The sequence below is a fragment of the Nuphar pumila genome, chromosome 15 (genome assembly GCF_984573655.1).
Source record: "Nuphar pumila chromosome 15, dmNupPumi1.hap1.1, whole genome shotgun sequence".
In the NCBI taxonomy this organism is placed as follows: domain Eukaryota; kingdom Viridiplantae; phylum Streptophyta; class Magnoliopsida; order Nymphaeales; family Nymphaeaceae; genus Nuphar; species Nuphar pumila.
The window spans coordinates 82,011,378-82,036,113 of NC_143263.1; the positions used below are offsets into that span (position 1 = coordinate 82,011,378).

The 24,736-nt window shown below is 36.9% G+C and overlaps 2 protein-coding genes across 3 annotated transcripts in view; one reads left to right on the plus strand and one right to left on the minus strand.

Annotated features, from left to right (window-relative positions):
- The window catches only part of LOC149815780 (aspartic proteinase A1-like), a 48,625-nt gene that overhangs the window by 21,217 nt on the left and 2,672 nt on the right, over positions 1-24,736 (plus strand). The window contains exons 12-13 of one of the 2 annotated variants that reach the window (XM_089989561.1): positions 1,256-1,344; positions 1,429-1,523. In XM_089989561.1, coding sequence (XP_089845687.1) covers positions 1,256-1,344; positions 1,429-1,513 — 174 coding nt within the window. In that variant the 3' untranslated portion in view covers positions 1,514-1,523. Of the gene's footprint in view, positions 1-1,255; positions 1,345-1,428; positions 1,830-24,736 lie in introns of those variants that run through there. The other variant, XM_089989560.1, reaches the window with a different exon arrangement.
- LOC149815781 (uncharacterized) lies at positions 3,875-11,532 on the minus strand. The gene is made up of 4 exons (XM_089990630.1): positions 11,448-11,532; positions 10,447-11,330; positions 10,245-10,338; positions 3,875-4,315 (listed from the first exon to the last, which is right to left on the minus strand). The coding sequence occupies exons 1-3, from the start codon at positions 11,530-11,532 to the stop codon at positions 10,252-10,254; spliced, it is 1,056 nt and encodes a 351-aa protein (XP_089846756.1). The 3' UTR covers positions 3,875-4,315; positions 10,245-10,251.

Sequence of the window (24,736 nt, forward strand, 5' to 3'; positions counted from 1 at the left end):
CATTGTACCGTAAGTTTGAGGGGGAGTGTTAAAATGTAAAACTGTACATATATGTATATATAATAATATTATATTATTATATATATATATAAATACATTTTTCATTTATTTCATTTCTGTAATTTGTTTCCTTTATTTTTATTTTTTGTCTTTATGTCATCTAGTTCAGTTTGAACTAGAATGACTGTTGCTAGTCAAGTCCTGTCCAGACTTGACTAGCAATAGAGCTGTTGGACTGACACATTCCAACAGCTCTAAATAGAGCTGTTGGACTGTGCCCCTCTTGTATTTTACTCCAATGCTTCTTAAGCAATTGGTTTTTCATATCAATAAAGAATACATTTTTATTTTTATTTTGTTTCCAGTTATACCCTTTTTAAGGGTTATGCTTTAGTGTCATTCTTGACACTTGCTCTTGTTAATCTAAGCTCGTGTTTCGAAGATCCCCATTTCATTTCAAATGGAATTAATTTCAATGTAGGACAAGATTTTGATACAACTTTATGTTTGGCTGCACAAAATCTTGCGATTTTTTTAATTAACCAGACTGTGTGGTCTGGCAGTTATGTTCCTCCAGAGTATACTTTTGGAAGAAAAGTTGACCAACATCATGTCTTTGTGAATGTTCTCAGAATTTTCTCTTCTATTGATATTTTGCTGGTGAGGACGACTTCCTGACCGTGATGACCATACGTCTTTGTACTTTCTATAATAGAATGAAAGTGCAAGATCTTCTCTACTGCTACATCAGCTGGCAATGGTAGGTGCCGCACATAGTTGTTGAGGGTCATGGTCATAAGTTGAATTAGATATATGTTGCACCCTGATTATCCTTTTAGGGTATATTTGATTTATCCTTTTATGGCTACCAGGGGTGTTGGTCTAAGGTCGCAGGCCACCAGGGTCAAGAGGCCCTTCCATAATAAGGAACTGAGTGTGCTCATACAGTTCATAAAATAACGGCCTAAGTTAGACAACCCAGTAAACTGTCATTTGAATTTAGGGTGTTGGTGGGAACTCTTCACAATTGATATTTATGCGGTGATAAGAGATATTTTGCTGTATAAGATTAGCATGTAATTTACACAAGCTTGACCTGGCTATTACCAATGCAAGGCAATCATTTTCCCTTTTAGCATATGTTGGGACAAATAAGTTTATAGGTTTTTTGATATGGTCTTTAGAGACAAGTATATACTTAGCATACACCATTTTCCTGAACTTTCCTTTTCTTGTTTCTGGTGGTTTGAAACAGTACATCCTTAAGGTGGGCGAGGGTCCTGCTGCTCAGTGCATCAGTGGATTTACAGCTTTGGATGTGCCTCCACCGCGTGGGCCTCTGTGGTATGACAGCCATTTTCTTAATATTTTTCTGGTGATGACCTTGATCGTTGTGTTCTTGATATGGCATGGATGATCTTATTGCAGGATATTGGGAGATGCTTTCATGAGTGTTTACCACACCGTTTTCGACTATGGCAATCTAACAATGGGTTTTGCTGAGGCAGCTTAAAATCATTGAGGTGGGTCTCATGTTTATAAGTAGCACCATCTTTTCATGTTCATAACTGTTGTACAGGATATAAATATGCATCATAACTGTAATACAGGATATAAATATGCCTCTTGACGATCCTATAGTGGCATATATGATGTATAGATACCAACGGGGCTCCGCTTGTCTGGTAGGAGCAGCTAGTGCACGTCACCTTGTGTTGGGACGCTGCAGGTCCAAAACCCAATGGTATAGTTGTATAACTGGTAGGGGTCTGCCTAACCCCAGCTTGCCTTTCAAAAAAAAAAAATTTAATATATACATATATTATCAAGATGATTTTCATGTATAGATTGTGAAGAGTTAGGCCAAATACAGTAAGGGTGTGTTTGATACACGGAACTCTCCTTGGTGAGGACCGACCGGTCCCTGCCTGAGCTGTGTCCCGTGTTTGATTACCCAGCAGACAACACAAGCTACGCAGGATGTGCGGCATTTATCCTGAGAGTCAAACACGGCCTAAGGGTATAGTTAAGTCCAAGTTCTTACCTTGCCCATTATTTTGTTGTTTGGTTTTAGACTTGCAGTATTGTTGTCCCTATTCTTTCTTTGATGTTTGTCCCAGAATGGACTGTGGTTACGGACACGCAGTTTGAGGTCCCGTGTCCCTACACGACAGAAGGGCACACCACATGACATATTATGAAACATTTTGACATTTTATAATTTTTAATAATTTTGGTTCTATTCCTTATAGATATATTTTTATATATGAAATACTTACAAAATGTGTTCTCATGCCCTACTTTTCATATCAGATTTAAGTGTCTTGGATCCTATTGTATCCATTTCCAAATCTGCATCCAACGTGACAGTGCTCGTGGTTGAAAGTGTTACAGTTTCATACCCGAAAGTTTGTTCCTCATGATGTATGTAATTAAGTGGTTTCATTGCACCCATATTTCGTTGTGAATGGATCCGACTCTCCAGGGCTCGATTAGTTCTGTGAACCTATTACGTGTGTTGGAACATCCGCATCATCTTTTCCCAGCTCATATTTGGTTTCGTGATTGTTTCATGCCGGATGGTAAAACGCCTTCTCCCACCAATCTGCCTCGTAAGGTAGGCTCGGAAAACTTTTTCCTCCTGTCACAATATCGCTGAGAATTGCGAAAATATTGCAATTTTATTGTGATCTTTTCAAAGGCTAATATTAAAAAAAGGGGCAGTTTTTTTTATATTACCATCTATTTTTAAAATGTTATGTTTTTATTGTGAAATGAACATGATTTACAAAAACTTTTTATAATATTTGTATTTGTATTTAGATTTTTTATGCTCTTGTATTTATATAAATATCGATATTTTCTGGAGATTTTTTGGGAGAAAAGCCATATTTTTCGCGAAATGTCAGGAAATTTTTCCTCGAGGAATTTTTGCAATGAGATTTGTTTGGTCTTAGGACCGCTTGTTGTGGTGCAACTGACTAGGTTGTGTGCAACATGGTTAGTGCCTTTCGTATCTTTGAGTGCTTGGACTCTTAGCCCCGTACTTCATTCATCTAACTTGTGCTAAAGCTCTTTCAAAACGACATAAGGTTTGGTGTGCCTTAGCTAACGAAAAGCATGACCAAACCGAGAAAAGAAACCAGGTAGAGTAAGGTATGGATCAGTGCCCTGAGGATTCTTAGATGACAATAGATGTGTAGGAATCTTGGTCTCCTTTGAACAAGCATTCACAAAGATGGTAGATTTTGGATGGTTCATGTTGCAAAGATGAAAAGATATCTAGTTAGCTGATCCCAATCACAGCATTTGTATAACGATGTAAATGACATTAAGGGGTATCTCACTCTAGGAAGGTCCATCCTCTCGTTCTAAGCAGTTCTGTCAAAAGGTTAAACCAAATGTGTTGATCTATATCCATGTCTTGTAAGATGCCTTAGAATCCTAATTAGTATTTTTTTAAGAGCAGATAACAGAGAATGCAACCAAACCGGTATACCATCTGGTTGACCATCTGCTGGTTTAAACTTAGCCTCTGTAATTTAGATTTGCCTTTACTAAATTCCTGGTTAGTAATGACAAGGCTTCAGCGGGACATTCAAACGGTTATAATGGCCTTTGATAAGCAGTACCAAGAGTCCAGAAAGTTAAAGACTCACCATGGGTGAACTCTTTCAAGTATTACTTGAAACAACTGAGTTCCGAAATGGGCTCGAACTTCGTGAACTCGATCTAATGTCAACCAAGTGAATGCAACTTTTGACACAGGTTAGAGTCCAACTCAGGAAGTTCCTACTCTTTGGCTTGAAGACTGGCCAAACACGGAGACATTGTACAAAACTGCATAGGAGCACACAACAGTTGAAGGACATTTCTTGTATCTGAAATGTGCATACATGACGGTCAAATATCCGTGCATAGAAAAACCACCATAGGTCTATTGGTACCGATGACGGCAACAAAATCAAAGCTGCAAGGGCTACAGTTCATATACAAATGACAACAGAAATATGCATTTGAGAAAGGTTGAGATGCTCTAAATACCTGCCAAAGAGCATGATAAAATTATTAACTGAAAAGAAACAACTTGATTAATCAACACCTCAAATGGTACCGACCACAATTATTATACATGCAAGCAAAACGGGAATTGCCTCTTTACTTCTTTAGCCTAATCACAATCAGCGAAACACCAACAAGCTTCAGGACCACACAGCTGACCAACTTGGTTTTATTCAATTGTCACCAGATTTGACAAACAAAGCAGGATTTTCAAGTCATCCCTGAAAATTTTCAGCTACACTTACAGAATACACTGCCATGAGAACATAAAAGCAAACTAGATATTAGCAGGACACGAGCAAACTTTCACAGTGAAGACATGTCAAAAGTAGTTTATTATGCATCTCATAAACAACATAATCAACAAATTTCAAAATAACCTCTAGACGTTATTTGGGCACAACTCATCATAACAAGGATAGCAGGAGACGTCTACGTTACTGCATAAACTTTTCCATTGAGAACTTAATTGATGAAGCATGAGCCATGAGCGGATGTGAAGTCATTAAACAACAAAAAAATTCATGCCCAACAAACAAATTTGAAAATTTATTCTCAAAAAAATGCAAATCTATAAAAGCATGACTTTATATAAGTTTTTTTTTTTTTTTTTTTGGGGGGGGGGGGGGTTATAATGTAGAAAGGGGCATGAAGGGGGTATCTAGCTCATGCTGAAAAATGCTAAAAAGGCTGCAAGCAGTAAACCCAAGAGCATGAATACTGTGTTCCATGGTTTGCTGTGAATGAAAAGCGAGAGAGCTCAAGTAGAATATTAGTAGCAGCACCACTGCAATTTTCGTGGGTGAAGTAAACTTCTCAAGTTCAGCCCGGAAGGGGCTGAATAACAGAGAGAGAGAGAGAGAGAGAGAGAGAGAGAGAGAGAGAGAGAGAGAGAGAGATCATAGTCCTTTTAACTTCCAACTCCTACTAAGTTGTAACTTTTACCGATTTTGTAAATTTTAAAAACCAAAAAGTCATCTCCAAACGCAGTGTACAAGTTCACGAAAAGGGACCATATAGCAGATCTTATGTTTTATATAAAAAGTATACAAAGATTCAATTGGCACTTGTAAACTATGTAACACAGAGAGATGGCAAACAACTGCTGTGTATCATGCACCAGACATGAAAATTATGGTGAAATGCACCCCATTTAACTGCATCAAACATATTTTCATTAAAAGTTTAGAAGTCATCTTAGGATACCATTATCATGTCATAATCCTCAAAGAATAACACAATCAAAAGATTCAAAACATAACTATATTATATGATTGTAGTCAAGAACCTATGAAATGTGTGTACCTCAAAATGCCCAATATGCAATATTTATTATGTGTATGTGTACAATATGTACAATTCAGACATACCCTCACAACCATTGTTTTCAAAAGCAACTGTCATACCCTTATCGCACCATGTACTAGCACCTATACCTATGTGACAGTCAAAGAGTGCCAACTCATTTGAGAGTTTGATTCATGCAACTTTCTAATGGACCACATTGTATAAATTATTGGTTTATGCCGCATACTATGCTTCATGGTATTTGAGAGAACAATTTCAGCTATTTTCATTTACTAGTACACCATGAAAAACAGAAAAGACAAGGACTAGAAGAGTTGTACAAATGTGCCTAGGCATGTCAAGGTCCCATTCAAAATCTGCATTAGGAAAGGATCATGTAATATGTGAAAAGGACTGTCAGACTACTTTATGTAAACTTGGGATACAAGAAATAACAATGAATCATTATTTAGCTTTGCCGATACAGCTTGGGTAGCAGATCAAAGTTCTACAGGATGTCAGGTTATTCTGTGATCAAGCACAGAAAGCAAAAACAAAATATAGAGTTTTGGCCAGAACAATGTTAGAAATTATGTGGATAAAGAATTTACTTAAAGTGTTTTGTTTTCATGTTGAAAGATCTGTAAATTTAGTGACATAATAAGAGCACGCTATCATTGACAGGTGTCCGATTTTTCTAACACATCAAAACACATTTATAAGGTCTATCATTTTTACTGTGAAAAGTAGAGGCAAAAGAAATTACGGCTGGATTTGCAAATAGGTGAACAAGTTGCAGATGTTCTCACCAAAGGACTATCAAGACACACTGGTTAACCCTAATTAGGCTTACATAATATCTATGCATGCCACCTCTTATACACGAGGTCATTAAGTGCCAAGGTATCTTCTTTCAACCCTACTTCTAGTCTTCCTCCTTTCTTACTGTTCTACAAAAAGCATCAACACTATCAAAGAACCATTACACAAAGCTCCATCCTAGTTTCATCAAGCTTGTGCTCCTATGAACACATATTAGCTGAACCAATGTCAACATGAGATTCTGGTAGATCCTCTCAATTGGGTGTAGCTCCTTGTCTCCGCTTGAACACTCTCCATCGACAAAGAATGATTGACCTCCATAGTCTCCATGGTCAGGACTTCAAAGCAGTTAGCCTCTGTAATTCAGTCACCTCTTTTTCAAAATCATTCTATTCTTCACTGTCTTCCATTCCTCCTAATCTTATCAGATATTAGCATGGATTTTCTAGAACTAAATTGTGTGTGTGTGTGTTTTCATTACAGTGACAAAAGCATACACCTACAAGACACTATTATCAGGACAACCAATCATTTAATCCCCAATATAAAATGGTATTAGCTGCTTTTTTGGTATAAGTTGTATGCTTTCCTAAATCCACAATGAAAATGCCATAGCAGGAATCAACACAGATGAAGAAAACAACTAGCTGAGTAACTGAATACAACAACAACAACAACAACAACAACTACGCCTTCATCCCAAAACAATTGGGGTCAGCGATATGAACCAAAAAAGAAATTCATTTTGGGTCTTCCACATGAATCCTTTTCCTCCAATCATTTCTATCCAACGCCATGTCCTCGGTGAGGTTCAAAGCATTCATATCCTTTCCTATCATCTCCATCCAAGTCTTCCTAGGCCTACCCCGACCTCTTTTAACTAATATATTTTCCCATTTCTCCAACCTTCTAACTGGAGCATCATTAGGCCTTCGCCGAATATGTCCAAACCACCGTAAACGATTCTCTCGCATCTTATTTTCAATGGGTGCAACACCTACCTTCTTACGTATCTCTTCGTTCCGAATCTTATCTTTTATTGTATTTCCACACATCCATCTAAGCATCCGCATCTCAGCTACACTCATTTTTTGAATATGATGTCTCTTGGCAGCCCAACATTCCGTACCATATAGTAAAGCGGGTCTAATAGTCGTCCTATAAAACTTTCCCTTCAACCGCAATGGCATTCTACGATCGCACAACACTCCAGTAGCACTTTTCCATTTCATCCACCCAACCTTTATCCTATGATTTACATCTCCATCAATTTCTCCATACTTTTGAATGATGGATCCCAAATATTTGAAATAATCATTCACCGGTATATCTTGCTCACCAAGCTTCACTACACTCCCATCACTACTTCGTTGCTTACTAAACCGACATTCCATATATTCAGTCTTACTCTTACTCAACTTAAAACCTCTAGCTTCCAATGTCTGTCTCCATAATTCTAACTTAGCATTAACCCCAGCTCTAGACTCATCAATCAAAACAATATCATCAGCAAACAACATACACCACGGTACATTTTCTTGAATTGATCTCGTAAGCTCATCCATCACTATCGCAAATAGGAAAGGGCTTAAAGCAGATCCTTGATGTAACCCAACCGTTATCGGGAAATTGGTTGTCACCCCTCCACAAGTGCGGACATTGGTTACTACTCCTTCATACATATCTTTAATTATACTAATGTACTTGAGAGAAACACCTTTCTTCATCATTGTCCACCAGAGAACGTCCCTAGGTACTCTATCGTATGCCTTCTCTAAATCAATAAAAACCATATGCAAATCTTTGTTCCTCTCTCTATATCTTTCAATAAGTTGTCTAAGAAGATGTATAGCTTCCATAGTTGATCTTCCAGGCATAAAACCAAATTGATTCTCCGATATCATGACAACCTTCCTCAACCTAGACTCAATCACCCTCTCCCAAAGTTTCATAGTATGACTCATGAGTTTTATACCACGATAGTTTGTGCAATCTTGTATATCACCCTTATTCTTATATAAAGGCACCAAAGTACTCTTCCTCCACTCATTAGGCATCTTATTTGTTCGCCAAATCAAGTTAAAAAGATTTGTCAACCATTCTAAACCTTTCTCTCCCAAGCATTTCCAAGCCTCGATAGGTATACCATCTGGGCCAACTGCCCTTCTTGATTTCATTTTCTTCAAAGCCTCTGCAATTTCTTTCTTTTGAATCTTGCGCATGAAGTCACGATTTATCTCATGAAAAGGAATGGAGAAGTCTCCAAGATCTTGAGCATGACTATCATTAAATAGCTTATCAAAATAATCTTTCCATCTCTCCTTAATCTCCTCATATTTGACTAAAACCCTTTGCGTTTCATCTTTGATACATCTAACCATACCCAAATCCTTCGATTTCCTATCTCTCATCTTTGCAAGCCTATAAATATCCTTCTCGCCTTCTTTGGTATCCAACTTGTCATAAACCTCCTTATATACCTTAGCCCTCGCGTTTCGAACAACTTTTTTAGCTTCCTTCTTTGCTATCATATACTTCTCCAAATTCTCATTATCACGACTCTTACTTAGATTTCTATAACACTCTCTTTTAACCTTAATAGCTAATTTGACATCCTCGTTCCACCATGATGTATCCTTACCTAGTGGTGCACCGCCTTTAGACTCACCCAATACCTCCTTAGCTACTTTTCTCATACCACCCGCTATCTTATTCCACATTGATTCTGAATCCTCCTCGAGACACCAATCAACTTCCTTAACTACCTGCTCTACAAACATTCCTTGTTTAGCTCCTTTCAGTGCCCACCACTTAATTCTAGGATCTATCCTATGTCTATCCCTTTTGCGGCATTGTCTAATTCTAAGATCTAAAATTAAGACTCTATGTTGTGTAGCTACACTTTCTCCTGGTATAACCTTACAATCGATGCAACAACCCCTATCTCTCTTTCTAAGTAAGAAAAAATCTATCTGACTCGTATTAACCCCACTTTTAAATGTTACTAGGTGAGACTCCCTCTTCCTAAACCAAGTGTTTGCTAAGATCATATCATAGGACAAACAAAAATCTAAAATCCTTTCTCCACTTTCATTTCTTTCTCCTATACCATAGCCTCCATGGATATTCTCAAATCCATCCCTACTAATGCCTACATGTCCATTAAGGTCACCGCCGATGAAAAGCTTTTCTCCATAAGATGTCTCTTGTACTACTCCATCTAAATCTTCCCAAAATTGATGCTTAATGGAATCATCTAAACCTACTTGAGGTGCATAAACACTAATAATATTAATAATATCCGTACCTAATACTAATTTAATAAGTAAAATTCTATCACCCTTCCTACGGACTTCAACTACATTATCTATAAACTGACGACTCATAACAATCCCTACTCCATTCCTATTCCTATTTATTCCTGTATACCAAATCTTATATCCCCAAGGTTCTATCACTTTAGCTTTCTCACCTACCCATTTGGTCTCTTGAAGACATAAAATATCAATCTTTCTCCTACACATAACATCTACTAACTCTACCAACTTACCAGTTAAAGACCCTATGTTCCAAGTGGCTAACCTAATTTTATGGTCTTGGACTAACTTCTTTACCCCCACCCGTCCAACAAAGTGAGGGAACCCTTGCCTATTTGACACCACACCCGGGCGCCGGTGTGACGCGTCGCTTCTGGGCGACGACCTAGCAACCCTTGCACATTTATCATTGCCTCCGGGCCTAGAGAGTACAGCGCGTCGCTCAGTAGGGAACGCCCCAACGAAATTCTCATATTGGTTCATTTTCATAGGATATGACAAAGTTTTTATGCTGGCTGTCACAGGCCTACCGCAACCCTCCTCCTTTATCCGGGCTTGGGACCGGCACTGTATAACTACACAGGCGGAGTTAGCTGAGTAACTGAATCAACAATTAAAAAGAAAAAGGAAATACTCATCGTTGGAAGCAACATATAAGATAAATAAAGTTTATGTTGGTGATGCAGGCCATTCAACATAAAAAACAATCTTTGACTTCATCAGTAACAGACATAAACATTCCATAACTCATTTCACCTTGTTTTTATCTGTTTGAGCGAATGAAAACATCCATTAAACCACAACAATTCCCCCAGGAAGCCCGTCGCTCGATTGGTGGTGGTAAAATTCTCTGCAAGCACCAAGCAAACATGTTATCTGCTTTTGAATTCTACCAAAGGACCAAACAATATCGATTAACACGAGGGGGAAATGCTCCTCAATGTAGTTGAAGACAAACCTCTGTTGCTGTGATTTCTGATTTCTCATTATCTTTAGAGGGCTCACCAATTGGTTTGTCTGCAGTATCAACAATCACCACCTGGTGCTCAACTTCCTGATGAACCTCCACAGAAGAAGGAAATGGCACAGCCACCACTGTGGTTTCCTCTCTTGTTGATTCAACCAAGTTTACAAGACTAGAAACATCAATACTCTCTGTGGTTTCCTCTTTTATTGATTCAACCAAGTTTACAAGACCAGAATTATCAATCCTCTCTGCAATTTCCTCTTTCACAAATTCAGCCAAACTAGAAAGAGCCGGACTAGCGACATTTGCCATGTCTCCACCTATTCCAGATTCAACAACATTTTCAGAACTCTCAATTCGAGCTTCAACCTCAAGAACTTCGGTTCTAACTGCACTCCCCAATTCCCCAACCTCTGGAACATCCGAATTAGTTCCCGGCTTCTGCATTTCCTTAACACCATCACTATCCGAGCTCCCATCATCACTAGAACTACTCTTACACACATTCTGTTTATCATTATCCTTCAATGGCTCCACAAATTCGGCATTTCTTTCCCCAGCCTCCAACAGATCAGCCCCTTCCAAGGATCCATCGTTTTTCTCCTCGAATTCCCGCGCAGCAACCACAACGGCCGCTTCCGATCCTCCATTCCCCTCACCCCTGTCATCCATCTCCAAAACTTCCGCAGTCGACGCCGTGTTGCAGATCGAATCGCCGGGAGGAAGACGTGGGTGGTTCTCTGTTATTGAGTTTGAGCCATCATGATTTGTTTGCTTGACATTCCATGACCTTGGAGAGGCATCATCTTCATCACCATGATCATGAACCCTAGCACCATTTTCCCTTTCCCCTTCTATCTCATCACCACCAACTTCTTCCAAGACAACAAGAAACAGTAAAACAGATCAAAAGAGGAAGAGAAGATCAAACAATGGATATGGGCAAAAGGCCCAAATGGTGAGAAAAGGAGAAGTGGGGAGGAAGGAGATACCTGGAATGTTAGTTGGAACGGCCACATGCAAACCTGGTCCCCTTCTCTTCCTATCATTTTTCCTCTTCCTTGAGCGTTGAGGCATTATTGCCCTTTACAATGATATAGAGAGAGAGAGAGAGAGAGAGAGAGAGAGAGAGAGATGGCGCTGTTGAATTGATAGAAAAGGAGAGGAAGGGTCCCTTGAGAGAGTGAAAACCTTATACTTTTCTTGTTAACAGATTCAAACATCAAAAAAGGAGAGGAGGGAAGAAGGCCTGGGAATGTTAGTTGAGTGAGCGCTACCAAGTGCGTGTGGCTACGTCGCAAAGATACGTGTACGACCTGACGTGTGACACGTGTTCTAAAATAAAGAAAAAAACAAATACGGATTTTTTTAAAATTTTAATTAATAAAAAATTAATTTTAATATCTTTATAATTAAAGTATATTTTATTAAAATAATAATAAAAATATTAAAATAATGTTTTGTACCTAGCGTGATCATGTCAATGTGCCACGTGCAGTACACGCCGCCAGAAACCACATGACAAAAATGACATGTCCTTTAACATAGCTCGTGTGCTGCCACCCTTTAGGGAGCGTTTGATTGGGGGACGACAGTGTTAAGCGTCCCCGCAAGGCGTTGGACCCACGCAAAATGTAAGACGCACGGGTGGGCGTGTCTAGCCCCGTTCCAGCACTGCCCTTAAAGCAGGGCTGTCCGAACGGCGCTGGACACCCCTCAAAACTTAAAAAATAAAAAAAAGTTACCCAACCGACACCTCACCCCTTCCCTCCACCCCTACCTCCCCACTATTGCTTCTTCCGTCTTCCTCTCTCCCAACACTTTGGCGTGCTCTTTACAGAGTCATGACCACATCCGATGTCCTCATCTCTAGCACACCCACATTCCACATCAAAGTGCTCTCTCTCTCTCTCTCTCTCTCTCTCTCTCTCTCCTTCGGACAGTTAGAGTTTAGGATTATGATTTTTAGGTTTTTTTTACTTTGATTTTAGTTTTTCATATTTTGTTTTAGGATTATGATTTTATTTTGTATGCTTAGATTTTAGGGATTTTGATTTTTAGACTTAATTAGCAATTTATTGAGTGAATGCTTGTTGAATCCGATTTTTTTAAAGTATGCTTAGATTTAAAGGGTTTTGTATTTTAATTCTTGTTTTTGTAATTTATTGAGTGAATGTTTGTTAAATCCAATTTTTTTTAACTATACTTAAATGTTTGGGGTTTTGTATTTTAATCTTTATTTTTGTAATTTATTGAGTCAATACATGCTAAATCTTTTTTTTTTAATATACTTTAGATTTTAAGGGTGGTGTATTTTAATCTATATTTTTTTAATTTATTGAGTGAATTATGCTAAATCTGATTTTTTTACATGCTTAAAATTTTAGGAGTTTTGTAATTTAATCTTTTTTTTTATAATTTATTGAGTGAATGATGCTAAATCTAGTTTTTTTTCTGAATATGCTTTAGATTTAAGAGTTTTGTATTTTAATTCTTATTTTTGTAATTTATTTTATGAATTATGCTAAATCCATTTTTTTTTTTGCGAATATGCTTTTGATTTTAGGAGTTTCGTATTTTAAGCTTTATTTTTTGCAATTTATTGAGTGAATGCATGTTAATTATCTGACACAGTCTAGGAAGATGAATAAAATGCTAGACACATGGGCAGTAATGTTTTAACATGGTTGATGCAAATTCTAGACAAGAAGGGCTAGGTGAGGATAGAACTGAACAAAACAAAAGATGTTCTTGTCCAACATTGTCTACCAATCAAACAAAATCAGGACCAATATTGTTAAAATCAGTTCAGAATCGGTTTCTCAAAAAACCCTTGAATTCAATCTATTTATGAATTGGTACTTTTTCAGTATGAGATGACATGTGTCACTAACAAAAATTAAAAATTAAAAAATTGTTAAAAAAACTAACCTTAAAAAATATTAAAAATACAAGTTGAATTGATGCTTTTTGAATCGCCTTTATGACAATTCGAGCTTAATCGCCTTTGTTTTACCGGACCCACTTTTATTCGGCCGAAAATGCACATTTGCTGAAAAATGATAGGCTCCACCTAGGGCTTATGATTTCCCATGAGAATCATGAAGGTTTTTCATATGAAAATCTGTTACACTTCTGGCACGTTTGGAAGCAAGAAACATGCAGGAAAAGTGAGGCAAAATAAAATAAAAAATTTGTACTAAATTTTGGACCTTTTCAAACGATATAAATTTTTTCGTTGAGAGAGTTTTTCTAAAAAGTACACTTTTTTATAAGAAACATTCCTCCATAAGAGGGGGTGGTGGAATGTTTTCAACCAAAGAGAATTTATTTTTACACTCCCTACCACCCATCTCACATCTCACCACCACCACTCTATTCGTCCTCTTTCATTTTTTTACAATTTTCCACTATGTTTTTCTCATGCTATACAAACAAGCGAAAAAATTTCTTTTGAAAAACTTCTCATATCAAAAACTCTCATAGGCAAAACTTTCTTTTTCTATGAGAGTTCTCGCTTCCAAACTTACCCTTCGTTGAGTGAACGTTTTCTTGCAGAAAAATATTGGACTTGGGCTGCCTTAGCACTGCATTTTTCTATCTTTGAGAGTCTACTAAACACAGGATCATCTGTAGAACTTGTAATTCACTTTTCCTAACGTCTGGGTACCATGTGGTAGTGTAAAACCACCATAACGAGCCTCCACTCTCCCATGATGATAGGTAGTGGGAGCATGGGGGAGTTACAATGAATGGTTCCTCACATTTAATGAGTGAAGTGGGGAGGTGACCCCCCACCTTCTCGTGGGCTCTACAAGAGAGCCCACGAGCTCTCTCATTCTCCTCATTTCCAAACAGGTATCGAGAGAGAGATAGAGAGGAGAGAAGGAGATCACAAAAGACCGAGCGCGATCCGGCCAAGGACAAACTGCCAATAGGTAAGCCTCTCTTCCCTTTATGCTTTCCTTTTTGTTTAAGTGATGGAAAAAGATGGCACTGACCACCATGGTGGTTGTCGGCACCAGTCTTTATGAAGAAAGGGTCGGCAACTGCAAGGGTTACCAACACCATTGGAGAGAGAAGGGATCGACAATCCCAGTCTGAGTTTGGTCGTGATGATGGCAAGGGAGATAGCCCTTAGGCTCTCTATCATAGCTCCAATCAAGCCCCAACTTGGTTTGGGCACACCCTTATTGAGCCGGGCCAAAAAGAGGAAGAGACAACTTTTGTTTGCAGACTGACTCAGTTTGGGTTTCCCAGACTGAGTCTGGTCACTGTCGAGTGAGACAAAAAACTTTGTCTATTTGTCTCAACCCAAGTCACCTATACAAGGCAAGACAGAGAGTCAGAGTCTTTGTCTCGGCCTATGTCACCGACCATCTCGATTTGGATTTTTTGAGATCATGTCGAGTCAGATTGTGGCACGATAGAGAGTGTTTGCTCTCTGTCTCAGCCACATTCTAGACTGACTTGGTTTGGGTATTTCCAGATCGAGTCAGGTCAGATAAAGAGTGAGACAAGAGCAAGTTGGTTCAGTCTGAGATTGGCCCAAACAAAGTGAGGCCAGAAGGAAGCAAGATAGAGAGCGAAAGCTCTTTGTCTCGGTATGTAAACGAGACCGACTCAGTCTAGGATCACCGGACCGAGTTGGTCATGAGAGAGGCAAGACAAAGCATTCGGCTCACTATCTCGGCCTGCTAGCAGACTGACTCAGTCTAGGTTCACCCAGACCGTGTCTGGTCATAGTAAAGAGATGAGACAAAGAGTCGAGCTCTCTGTCTTGATTAGCTAAATAGACCGACTCGTTCTGGGTGTAACCCAAACCGAGTTTGGTCAACAAATCAAATGTGACAAAGCATGACTCTGTCTTGGTTTATGGGTCTTTAGACCAACTCAGTCCGGGTTTGACCAAACTGAGTCAGCCTAGATCCCGGTTTGGGTACAACCCAGATCAAGTCAGGTGAGTCCACACCCATACCAACTCGATCTGGGTGAGTTTCAAACTAGGTATAATTTTATGTAATAATATATATATATATATATATATATATATATATATATATATATATATATATATATATATATATATATATATATATATATATATATACGGAGACCAACTTTGTCTTGGTCTATGAGTCTCGATTTTCTACCATACTAGTTATCAGGTTTGGATCTAGTTGGACCAAACTTAGAATGGATTGTGTTTGGATTGGATATGACCAAACCGGAATGGATCAAGTTTGGGTTCTGTTGGGACCTAAACCCAAATTGGGTTGGGTAGGATTTTATGTGCTACCAAACCGTTATGAATCGGGTCCAGATCAGTCATACCGAATCTAGATCCAATATACAAAACAAAACTTGAATCTCTATTCAGTTTGGGATCCACAATAGAGTAGATTTAGATTTGGATCCGAGTTGGAGAATCAGGAACTAAACTAGAAAGGTTCAGTTTGGATTAAACCTATACCAGGTTGGTTTTGGGTTAGGTTCAGTGAGAGGTTTAGATTTGAAGGATCCAGACCTGTTTGAGAGGTAAAATGATAATTTTGCCCTTGTTCTACATACTTCGGTAAAATGGGGATAACCCTTCACTCTAAAATCGGAATCACGTAAAGTTAGGTGCAATGGATTCGAGATGTAGAGAGAAATATGTCTATCCTATTATCATGACTAAATAGACAACATAGAAAAATGAGTATGGATAGATCATTTTTTAGAAGGGTAGTTTGATAATTTTACAAAAATATAAGAAATATCTATTTAGCAATTAAGTGAGTCTTTATATACTGAACAGATCCTAATACTGAGAGACTTGACTATAGGTGAGAGTTCAGTGCTTGCATTCAAGGTAAGAGATATTATAAGCATGTTTAGTTAATAATATATAATCTATTTGTTACTTGTACGAGTTAGCTTACATAAAATCATGTATGTTTGAGAGCATAGTTATATCTTGTATTTGATATAATTGCATTCTAGAAATATATTTAATACTACATGAGAGATAAAATAAATGCATATTAGTTTGTTGTAATGCTAAGAATGATTTCATGTATTTATAAGTTATCAATATGATTTGCATGTTATAGAGATATTGTATGTTAGACAAAAGTGCATATCATGAATTTAAAACTACATGCATGAGAACAAAACTAATTATTTGAGCAAAATTCTTCGAGTCCTTTCTTTCAGTTAGGTCATTGAAAGTTTAAGTCATCTTAGCATGCTAGACTTAACCCCATAAATTTTGGAAGTGGCGACAGATGAAAATGGTTACCTGGTGGCCGTTAGAGTGAGAGCCACCATAAGTGAGAGTCACCATAAGCCTGAGCCAGTAGTAATTATTAATGTAGTGGCACTACATCTTCTACATGCTTAGACCTTTTGGTGAATATCAGAACCCTAGGAACAACTTGAGAAGCTTAGTTAAGTTATATAGAAAATAATGAATTTGAGGTAGTTCATGTGGGGAAAGCAATGAGTTACTTAATGCATCTTAGGGATTATGTTTCACACAACAATTGGGACTTTAGGCAAACCATGATATAGCATGAACCACAAACCTTAAGAAGTAAGTATAACTCTCTATTCTGACTCTCTAGTTAGCTACCAGTGAGTCCTCTTACACTACAGTGCTTCATGACTCTTATGATATCACAAAGAATGGTTCATAATGTGGCCAACACCATAGAATTGGAGTATTCTACATAGATTGCTACGCCCATAATAAGTTATTACCAGTATAGTCATTCTAGAGAAATAGTTAACATTGAGTAAGTGTTAACTTTTGAGTTTTAAGAAGGTTAATGAGGGTTAAAAGAGACAAATATTTGTGTTATATGATAAAAAATTAAACTAAGATTAAGGGCTTAGAACCCACTACAATTGTAAGTCAAAGTTTAAGTTGCTTATAAATATTTTTTACTGAGTTGTAGACTCACCCCCCCCCCCTTTAATAATTATAATTGTAAGTTTCAAGAGGTCTTTCAAAGATAAGTTGACATAGTCGCGACTTCAACATATGTTTTTAAGCGGCTAGATGGAGACTGGACTTTCATGTAATTTATGTTTTTATTTTATTGAACTCATATATATATATATATATATATATATATATATATATATATGTGAATAATGTAGCATGTGAGGGCTTTTATTGTGGAAAATGATGTTTTATTTTGGAAAAAAAAATTATGTCAAGATTTCGCCATGCTCACTTTGAACTCTTTTCTCTGTAAAGTAATACCTACGAATCCAGACTTGAGAGGCCCTGTATCGGAGTGTCACAGATAATGACTCAAAAAATCATAATCACTTGTTTTTCAATTGTCCAACAATTAGGCCTATATAGCGTACTATGGTTCGGTAAGTGCAATGCCTTCTCAATCGATGGAGAATGAGTTGATCAGGTGGGGGAAGAGAAATTTTGACAATATTCATATCTATCTTGGATCGATGTTGTCATTAGTGATATGGAGAATTTGGTGCTGGAGGAATGGGTGTACATTTGGCTCCCTCGAGAGAAATGGAAATTGGTTCTTCCTTGATTATATTCAAATTTCAAACAGTTCATTCAAAGGTTGCTTCCATCCAGTGGCGATGATTTACCCAAATATACCAGATTTTCATTGAGTGCGTATCAGGTCAGCTGTCAGAGGCTATACTGAGATCGTTCATCCATGTAATGAATGACATCCAAAATACCATAATCTTGCGAACTCTAAATGCCATCCATTTAGGGCATCAACAACCTTGAAAAAAAATGCAATACCTATCTAAGAGATACAGACTCTGAATGCATTATACTATTTGGAAGCGTGGAAAAAAGGGTTTTGAGGCACTGCATAGCAAATCCCAATTCCAATTCCATGATTCGACTGCCTTCATAAGGAAGATGGTAATTATCAAATACGACCTCCTACTACTCTCTGGCATCCGCTTTGATTCTTTGACTGGCCTACCTTCTCTCTCTCTCTCTCTCTCTCTCTCTATATATATATATATATATATATATATATAGAGAGAGAGAGAGAGAGAGAGAGAGAGAGAGAGTAATGTTACCATGCTCTAAGAGTACCTACTCTCACATACTAGAAATCCTGGTTGTAGCTTGTATCTTCTCAATTAAACCTTATGTACTCAACACAGTTTATTTGATAGGAATCATGTCATAAAATTTTGATACATTGCAAGCAGTTGGTTTTGAAAGTTCTTAAAAAACATACATTTATGCTATAATTGTTGGTGTATTCACAAAAACAGAATCGAAATGTCAATGTGTACCTGTAGATGCCATGAAGCATCATGCGGGTGCTCGACGTTCTCCTCAGCCTATTGATGCCCACGATGGGCTGAGGCCTTAGGTCGATGATGAGCAGGACCCTGAACCCAAAGGGATTTCCAGAATATGGGCAATAGGGGTGTGTGACTAATGGCCCTCATCATACGTACAACCCAAACCCCTCTTTTTATAATAGGAGATAGGAGTGGTTACGTGAATGTGGTCTCTCCACATTCACATAACCTCCACCCACTAACTCCTATAACTCCCCAATAAACAGCCCACTAACAGTGTTAAACCGTATCAATTGATGGGTTGGACCTAGACCCAAAATGTCCAACATTCTTTCACTTAACCCATTAACACTAAAAGTGCACTAAATTGAGGTTTATACTGTTATCTCGATTCAATTCTTCATGTGGGTTCATATACTATCCTGTATCACAAGAATGAATCATATGAGTCATGAAGATGAACACCTTTTTATGAAATGTCATATTTCCATGTACTACAATATAATTCATTTTCAATGCTTTAGCATGTTAAGATTACCATTATGAATAAGTTGGTCTCTAACCCATTCTATTGGTCCTTTAATATTGTTATTCTGCTATTCTTTCTAACCATATGAGAGATACTTTATGCAAAATCAGTAATACATAATCTTATTAATATTGTTATTCTATTATTCTCTCTAACCATATGAGAGATCCTTTATGCAAAATCAACAATACACAAAGTCATAGAGAATCAATTCATTTTCATAAATGTGATCACATATAATGTATTGTCATACATCAGAAGGAATAAAAAAGACCCATCCCATTTACATGTTGGGAATACAATCTCGGTGCTAGTCTTTTAGTAAGGAGATTTGCATTCATTTTCTTCATCACAATTGTATTAATACATATCAAATGATTCTCAGTCATTTTTTTAACAACAAAATATTTTAACTCCATGTGTCAACACGATGTTGAGCTCTTGTTGTTATTTGAAAAAGACATGGCTGCTTCATTATCATAAAAGATCTTTAGTAGTCTCTTAATAGAGTCCACAATACCAAGACCCATAATAAAGTTTTTTATCTAAATAGCCTAAGATGAAGTCTCATACAGAGTAATAAATTTTGCATCCATGGTATGAGCAGCAGTTGTAGACTGCTTTTCATTTCTCCATGAGACATCACCACCTGCTAATAGGAAGATGTATCCAGTAGTGAATTTTCTATTGTCGAGACATCCTCCTAAGTCCGCATCAGAGTATCCAATGACCTCTAGGTGGTCAACTTTTCTGTAAGTCAACATGTAGTCCTTCGTTCCTTGTAAATAACGCATGATCTTCTTCATTGCCTTCCAGTATCTAATGCCTAGATTTGACTGATATCTATTAAGCATTCCCACAACAAATGCTATATCAGGTCATGTGCAAGTCTGCGCGTACTGTAAACTCCCAACTGCTGAAGCATATGAGATAATTGTCATCTGAGTCTTTTCATTATCATCTTGAGGACAATTTTTTAAGCTGAATTTATCTTTTTTTACTATAGGTGTTGAACCAAGAGAACAATTCTCCATTCCATATTTTTTAAGAACCTTTAGGATATAGGATTTTTAAGAGAGGCTAAGGGACAAATCTCGATTCTAAGGACATATGTGGCCTCACCCATGTCCTTCATATCGAAATGAGAGAATTTTTTTTTTGTTTTATGCAGTAGACTCAAATCATTAGTTGCAAGAAAAATATCATCAACATATAAAACCAAAATTAATAACTTATTTCCACTAGTCTTAATTATAAATACACTGATCAACATTATTTTTAGTGAATCCAAAGTTCATAATTACTTTATTAAACTTTTTACACCAATGACGGGAGGCCTGCTTAAGTCCATAAATTAACTTTTTCAATTTACAAACTACATGATTTGAGTAATCTACACTGAAACCAGGAGGTTGTTGCATGTATACCTCATCTTCCAGATCTCCATTTAAGAAGGTAGTTTTCACATCCATTTGATGTAGCTCTTAATCAAAATGAGTTATGAGGGTCATGATTATCCTCAACAATTCCTTAGTTGAGACAGGAGAAAAAACCTCTTTATAATCAATGTCCTCTATCTGTGTGAAACCTTTTGCAACAAGCCTAGTCTTTTACCTCTCTTTTTGACCTTTAGAGTCTGTTTTGGTCTTATAAACCCACTTACGACCAACAGGTCTAACTTCATCAGGTCAAGGTACAAGATCTCACACTTGGTTCTTTACCATAGAGTCAAGCTCTTCTTTCATGGCATTGATCAAATGTGTTGATTTTTCACTTTCAATGGCTTCTGCAAAGGTAAATGGATCATCATCAATATCTATAAAATTATTAGACTCTTGCAAATACACCACATAGTCTACATGGATAGCGAATTTCCTAGTCCTCGTAAACCTCTATATAAGTGCTTCAGGTGGTTCAAAATAAACTTATGTATCCTATTGTTGTTATATATCCTCATCAACAACTAGCTCTATTTGGAATTGATGTTCATTGACCGGACTTTTCCTGACATTATCCAAAGGGACAATGATAGAAAAAACTAGGTCTTTATTCTTAGCAGGTATGAAACCTGAATCTTGTATTTTTCTCAAAATCAATATTTTGAGATGCATCTATCTCAATAAAACCATTTTCAACAAATCTCACTTTATTTATTTCCACTATCTGTGGTGTATGAGATGGACAATAAAACCTAAAGCCCTTTGACCTTCCTCAATAACCAATAAAAAATCTACTAGTCGGCCTATGATCAAAGGCTTTTATATATGGGTTATACAATTTAGCTTAAGCTGGACATCCTTATATGCGTATATATGACAAAGAAGGTTTTCTACTTGTCCATAACTTGTAAGTCTTCTGAACAACCTTGGTAGGAACCTTATTCAAAATATGCATTGTTGTTCTAAGAGTTTCACCCCATAAGGTCAAGGAAAGGTTTGAGTGATTCAACATCGCTCAAACCATTTCTTTTATCATACAATTTCTTTTTTCAGCTACACCATTATGGTAAGCACTATCAGTCATGATATACTCAGGTACAATGCCTTCTTCTTTTAGAGATTACGCTAATGGCCTTTCCTTTTGTCTCATCTCAGTGAAACAACTATAATATTTGCCACATCTATCGGATCTGACAACCTTAATAACTTTACCAGTTTGTTTCTCTACTTCTTTCTTGAAGTCCTTAAAAACCTGAAAGACTTCTGATTTTTCAAATAATAAGTTGAGAAATATATACCGTGAGTAATCGTCTATAAAGATGACAATATTTTTTACCTATATAACATGGTGAAAAAGGACCACAAACATCCGTATGCACTATCTCCAACTTTTCATTGTTGTGTTTGGCATCTTTATTATATGTATTAGACTACTTAGCCTTTATATAGTCAACGCATGCCTCTATATCTATGAAATTAAGGGATCAAACGATTCCTTCTTTCATAAGTCTTTGGATTCTCTTTCGAGATATGACCTAACCTTTGATGCCAAAGCAAGTAGGATTGATCTTTCTTTCGACCACGTTTATTGCCAATCAATGTGTTCTCAACAAAATGAGATTTTTGAATTTGGACTTCAGTTTTTAACCAATATAAACCATTGCACACATATGCAGAACCTAAATTAATAATTTTTTTGATAATAACAAGCTTGAAGTTTTCAAATTTAAAACTAAAACCAAACTTATCAAGTTTCAAAATTGAAATCAGGTTCCGACTATAGGATATAATATAAAATGTATCAATCAAATCCAAAATAAATCTCGATTCCAATACTACTCTGTAGGTCTCAATGTTATTGACATGCGAACACATCTTATTTTCTGAGAAGATGCTTCTTTCATGCTTCGTTGGTTCTCATTTGTTTAGAAATACCTGCAAAGAGTTGACAATGTGCACCATGGCACCAGAATCAATCCACCAACTATGTAATGGAACATAACTCAAATTGCACTCATGAAAAATGAATGACTTATTACCTTTATTTTTTAGCCATTTTTTATGCTACAAGTAGTCCATCTTCTTATGTCTCTTCTTCTTACAGAAGAAACATTTTATAGAAAAGTCTTCTACCTGATATTTGGCTTGCACTTGAGATTTAAAACTCTTCTCAAGGGCCTTCTTGTTGTTCTTCCTTTTGAAATAATTTTTCTTTAGCCCCAACCTTTGTTTTTCCTTATGAAAGGGCATATGTGCACTTGGAACCCTCTCACCCTTCAGTCTCTCATCTTCTTCAATACACTTGGACAATAGGTCATTAAAAGACCACTCATTGTTATGTATGTTGTAGGAGATTTTGAATGATCCATATTTAGTAGGCAACAAAGTTAAAATCAGATGGACCAAGAAATAATTGGAAATGACAAACTTCATGTCATTCAATTGAGATGCAATATTCCTCATTTTCAAAATGTGATGTCGGATATGATTGTCGCCAATATATTTCATAGATACTAATTTAGACATGAGCGCACTAGCCCTTGCCTTATTAGAACTGACAAATTGAGCCTCAATGGCTCCCAAAAATTCTTTCACTATCCTACAATGAGGAATGATGCCTCAAATATTCTTAGCCACTTGAGATTGCAAAAGCAATAGGCTAAGTCTATTTGAGCGATCCCACTTCTCAAAGGCAGCCTTTTGTTCGACTGTGCTCTGCTCTGTAAGAGTGGGAGGTTCGTCAGTTCTAAGGGCCAAGTCAAGATCCATATAACCTAGAGTGAACAACACTATTTTTTTAGTCTAAAAAATTAGATCCGTCTAAAAGGAGTATATTACTAGAACCGTCGATATGGAAAGAACCTGATACAACAAGGAGCGAAAGATAAACACTTTATTATTGCTTAGAGACTCGTGATGAAAAGGTAAAAGTGAGACCCTTTATTAATTACATTTTCTGAGACAAGTATAATTGAGTCATTATCGTTCTACTTTGGTGCAAATGATAATACTTATAGTTGTTACGTCTCTTCAATTCATAAAGAATTGACTTCAATTGGTGAAACTAGCAGATTATGTAATCAGAGACAATTCAGCACTGTACCTTTGGGTACAAACATACTTCATGGGCTGCAATACACATCTACTATAACACCATGTGTGAATTTGAAACACAATAACCTACCTTTGGGTAGAATCGTTGTTTCATAAAGTCACACACAATTATAATAACAAATCTTAATATGGTCCAAAAAATTCTCAATCAACACTACTCAGACCACTTTAGTGATTGCATGATTCGGTCAATCAAGATCTTTTATCAAAAAAATATTCATATTATGGAGCATGCCCATGCACACATGTTAATGCATGTATATTCATGATAAAGTATATATTATATCATCAAAATATAAGTTCATGCTTCAACGTATATGCATAAACTAATTTTGATGATGAAATATCATGAATTTAGTCATAATTCATGCTTAAAAATATTATGCATAACTTAACTAATATAAAACACATAAATTAATATGCATAAGTCATGTTTTCTTAACAATGAACACTTATAAAGCATGAAAAATAACAAAAGCAAGCTCATATGAGTAAAAGTCGGGGTCCTCAAGTTGAAACCGGTCTGAAAATATCTCAAACCGGTTTGAAACGGCTTTGAACCGGTCATCTAAGGTTCTAAACCAGTTCTGAACCAAATGAATTAGTGCAAAACATGAACAAAAGCTCATAAAACCTTATAACTGAATGAGAAAATCCTTGTATTTTCATAGATTCATGAAAATAGGGTCTCTACATCTCGAAACTGATGAAAAACTGAAAGAATTGGTCAAAAATGACTCTAAACCGATCCTAGAAAAGACTGTAACGGTTATTGATCTAGTTTAGGTTTGAATAGTGTCTGGACTCTGTTATGGATCATATCCTGTCTAAATAGGATCTGGGTCAAACTCGGTCAAAACAAGATCCGGGTTGGACCCAATCCAAATAGGATTCGGGT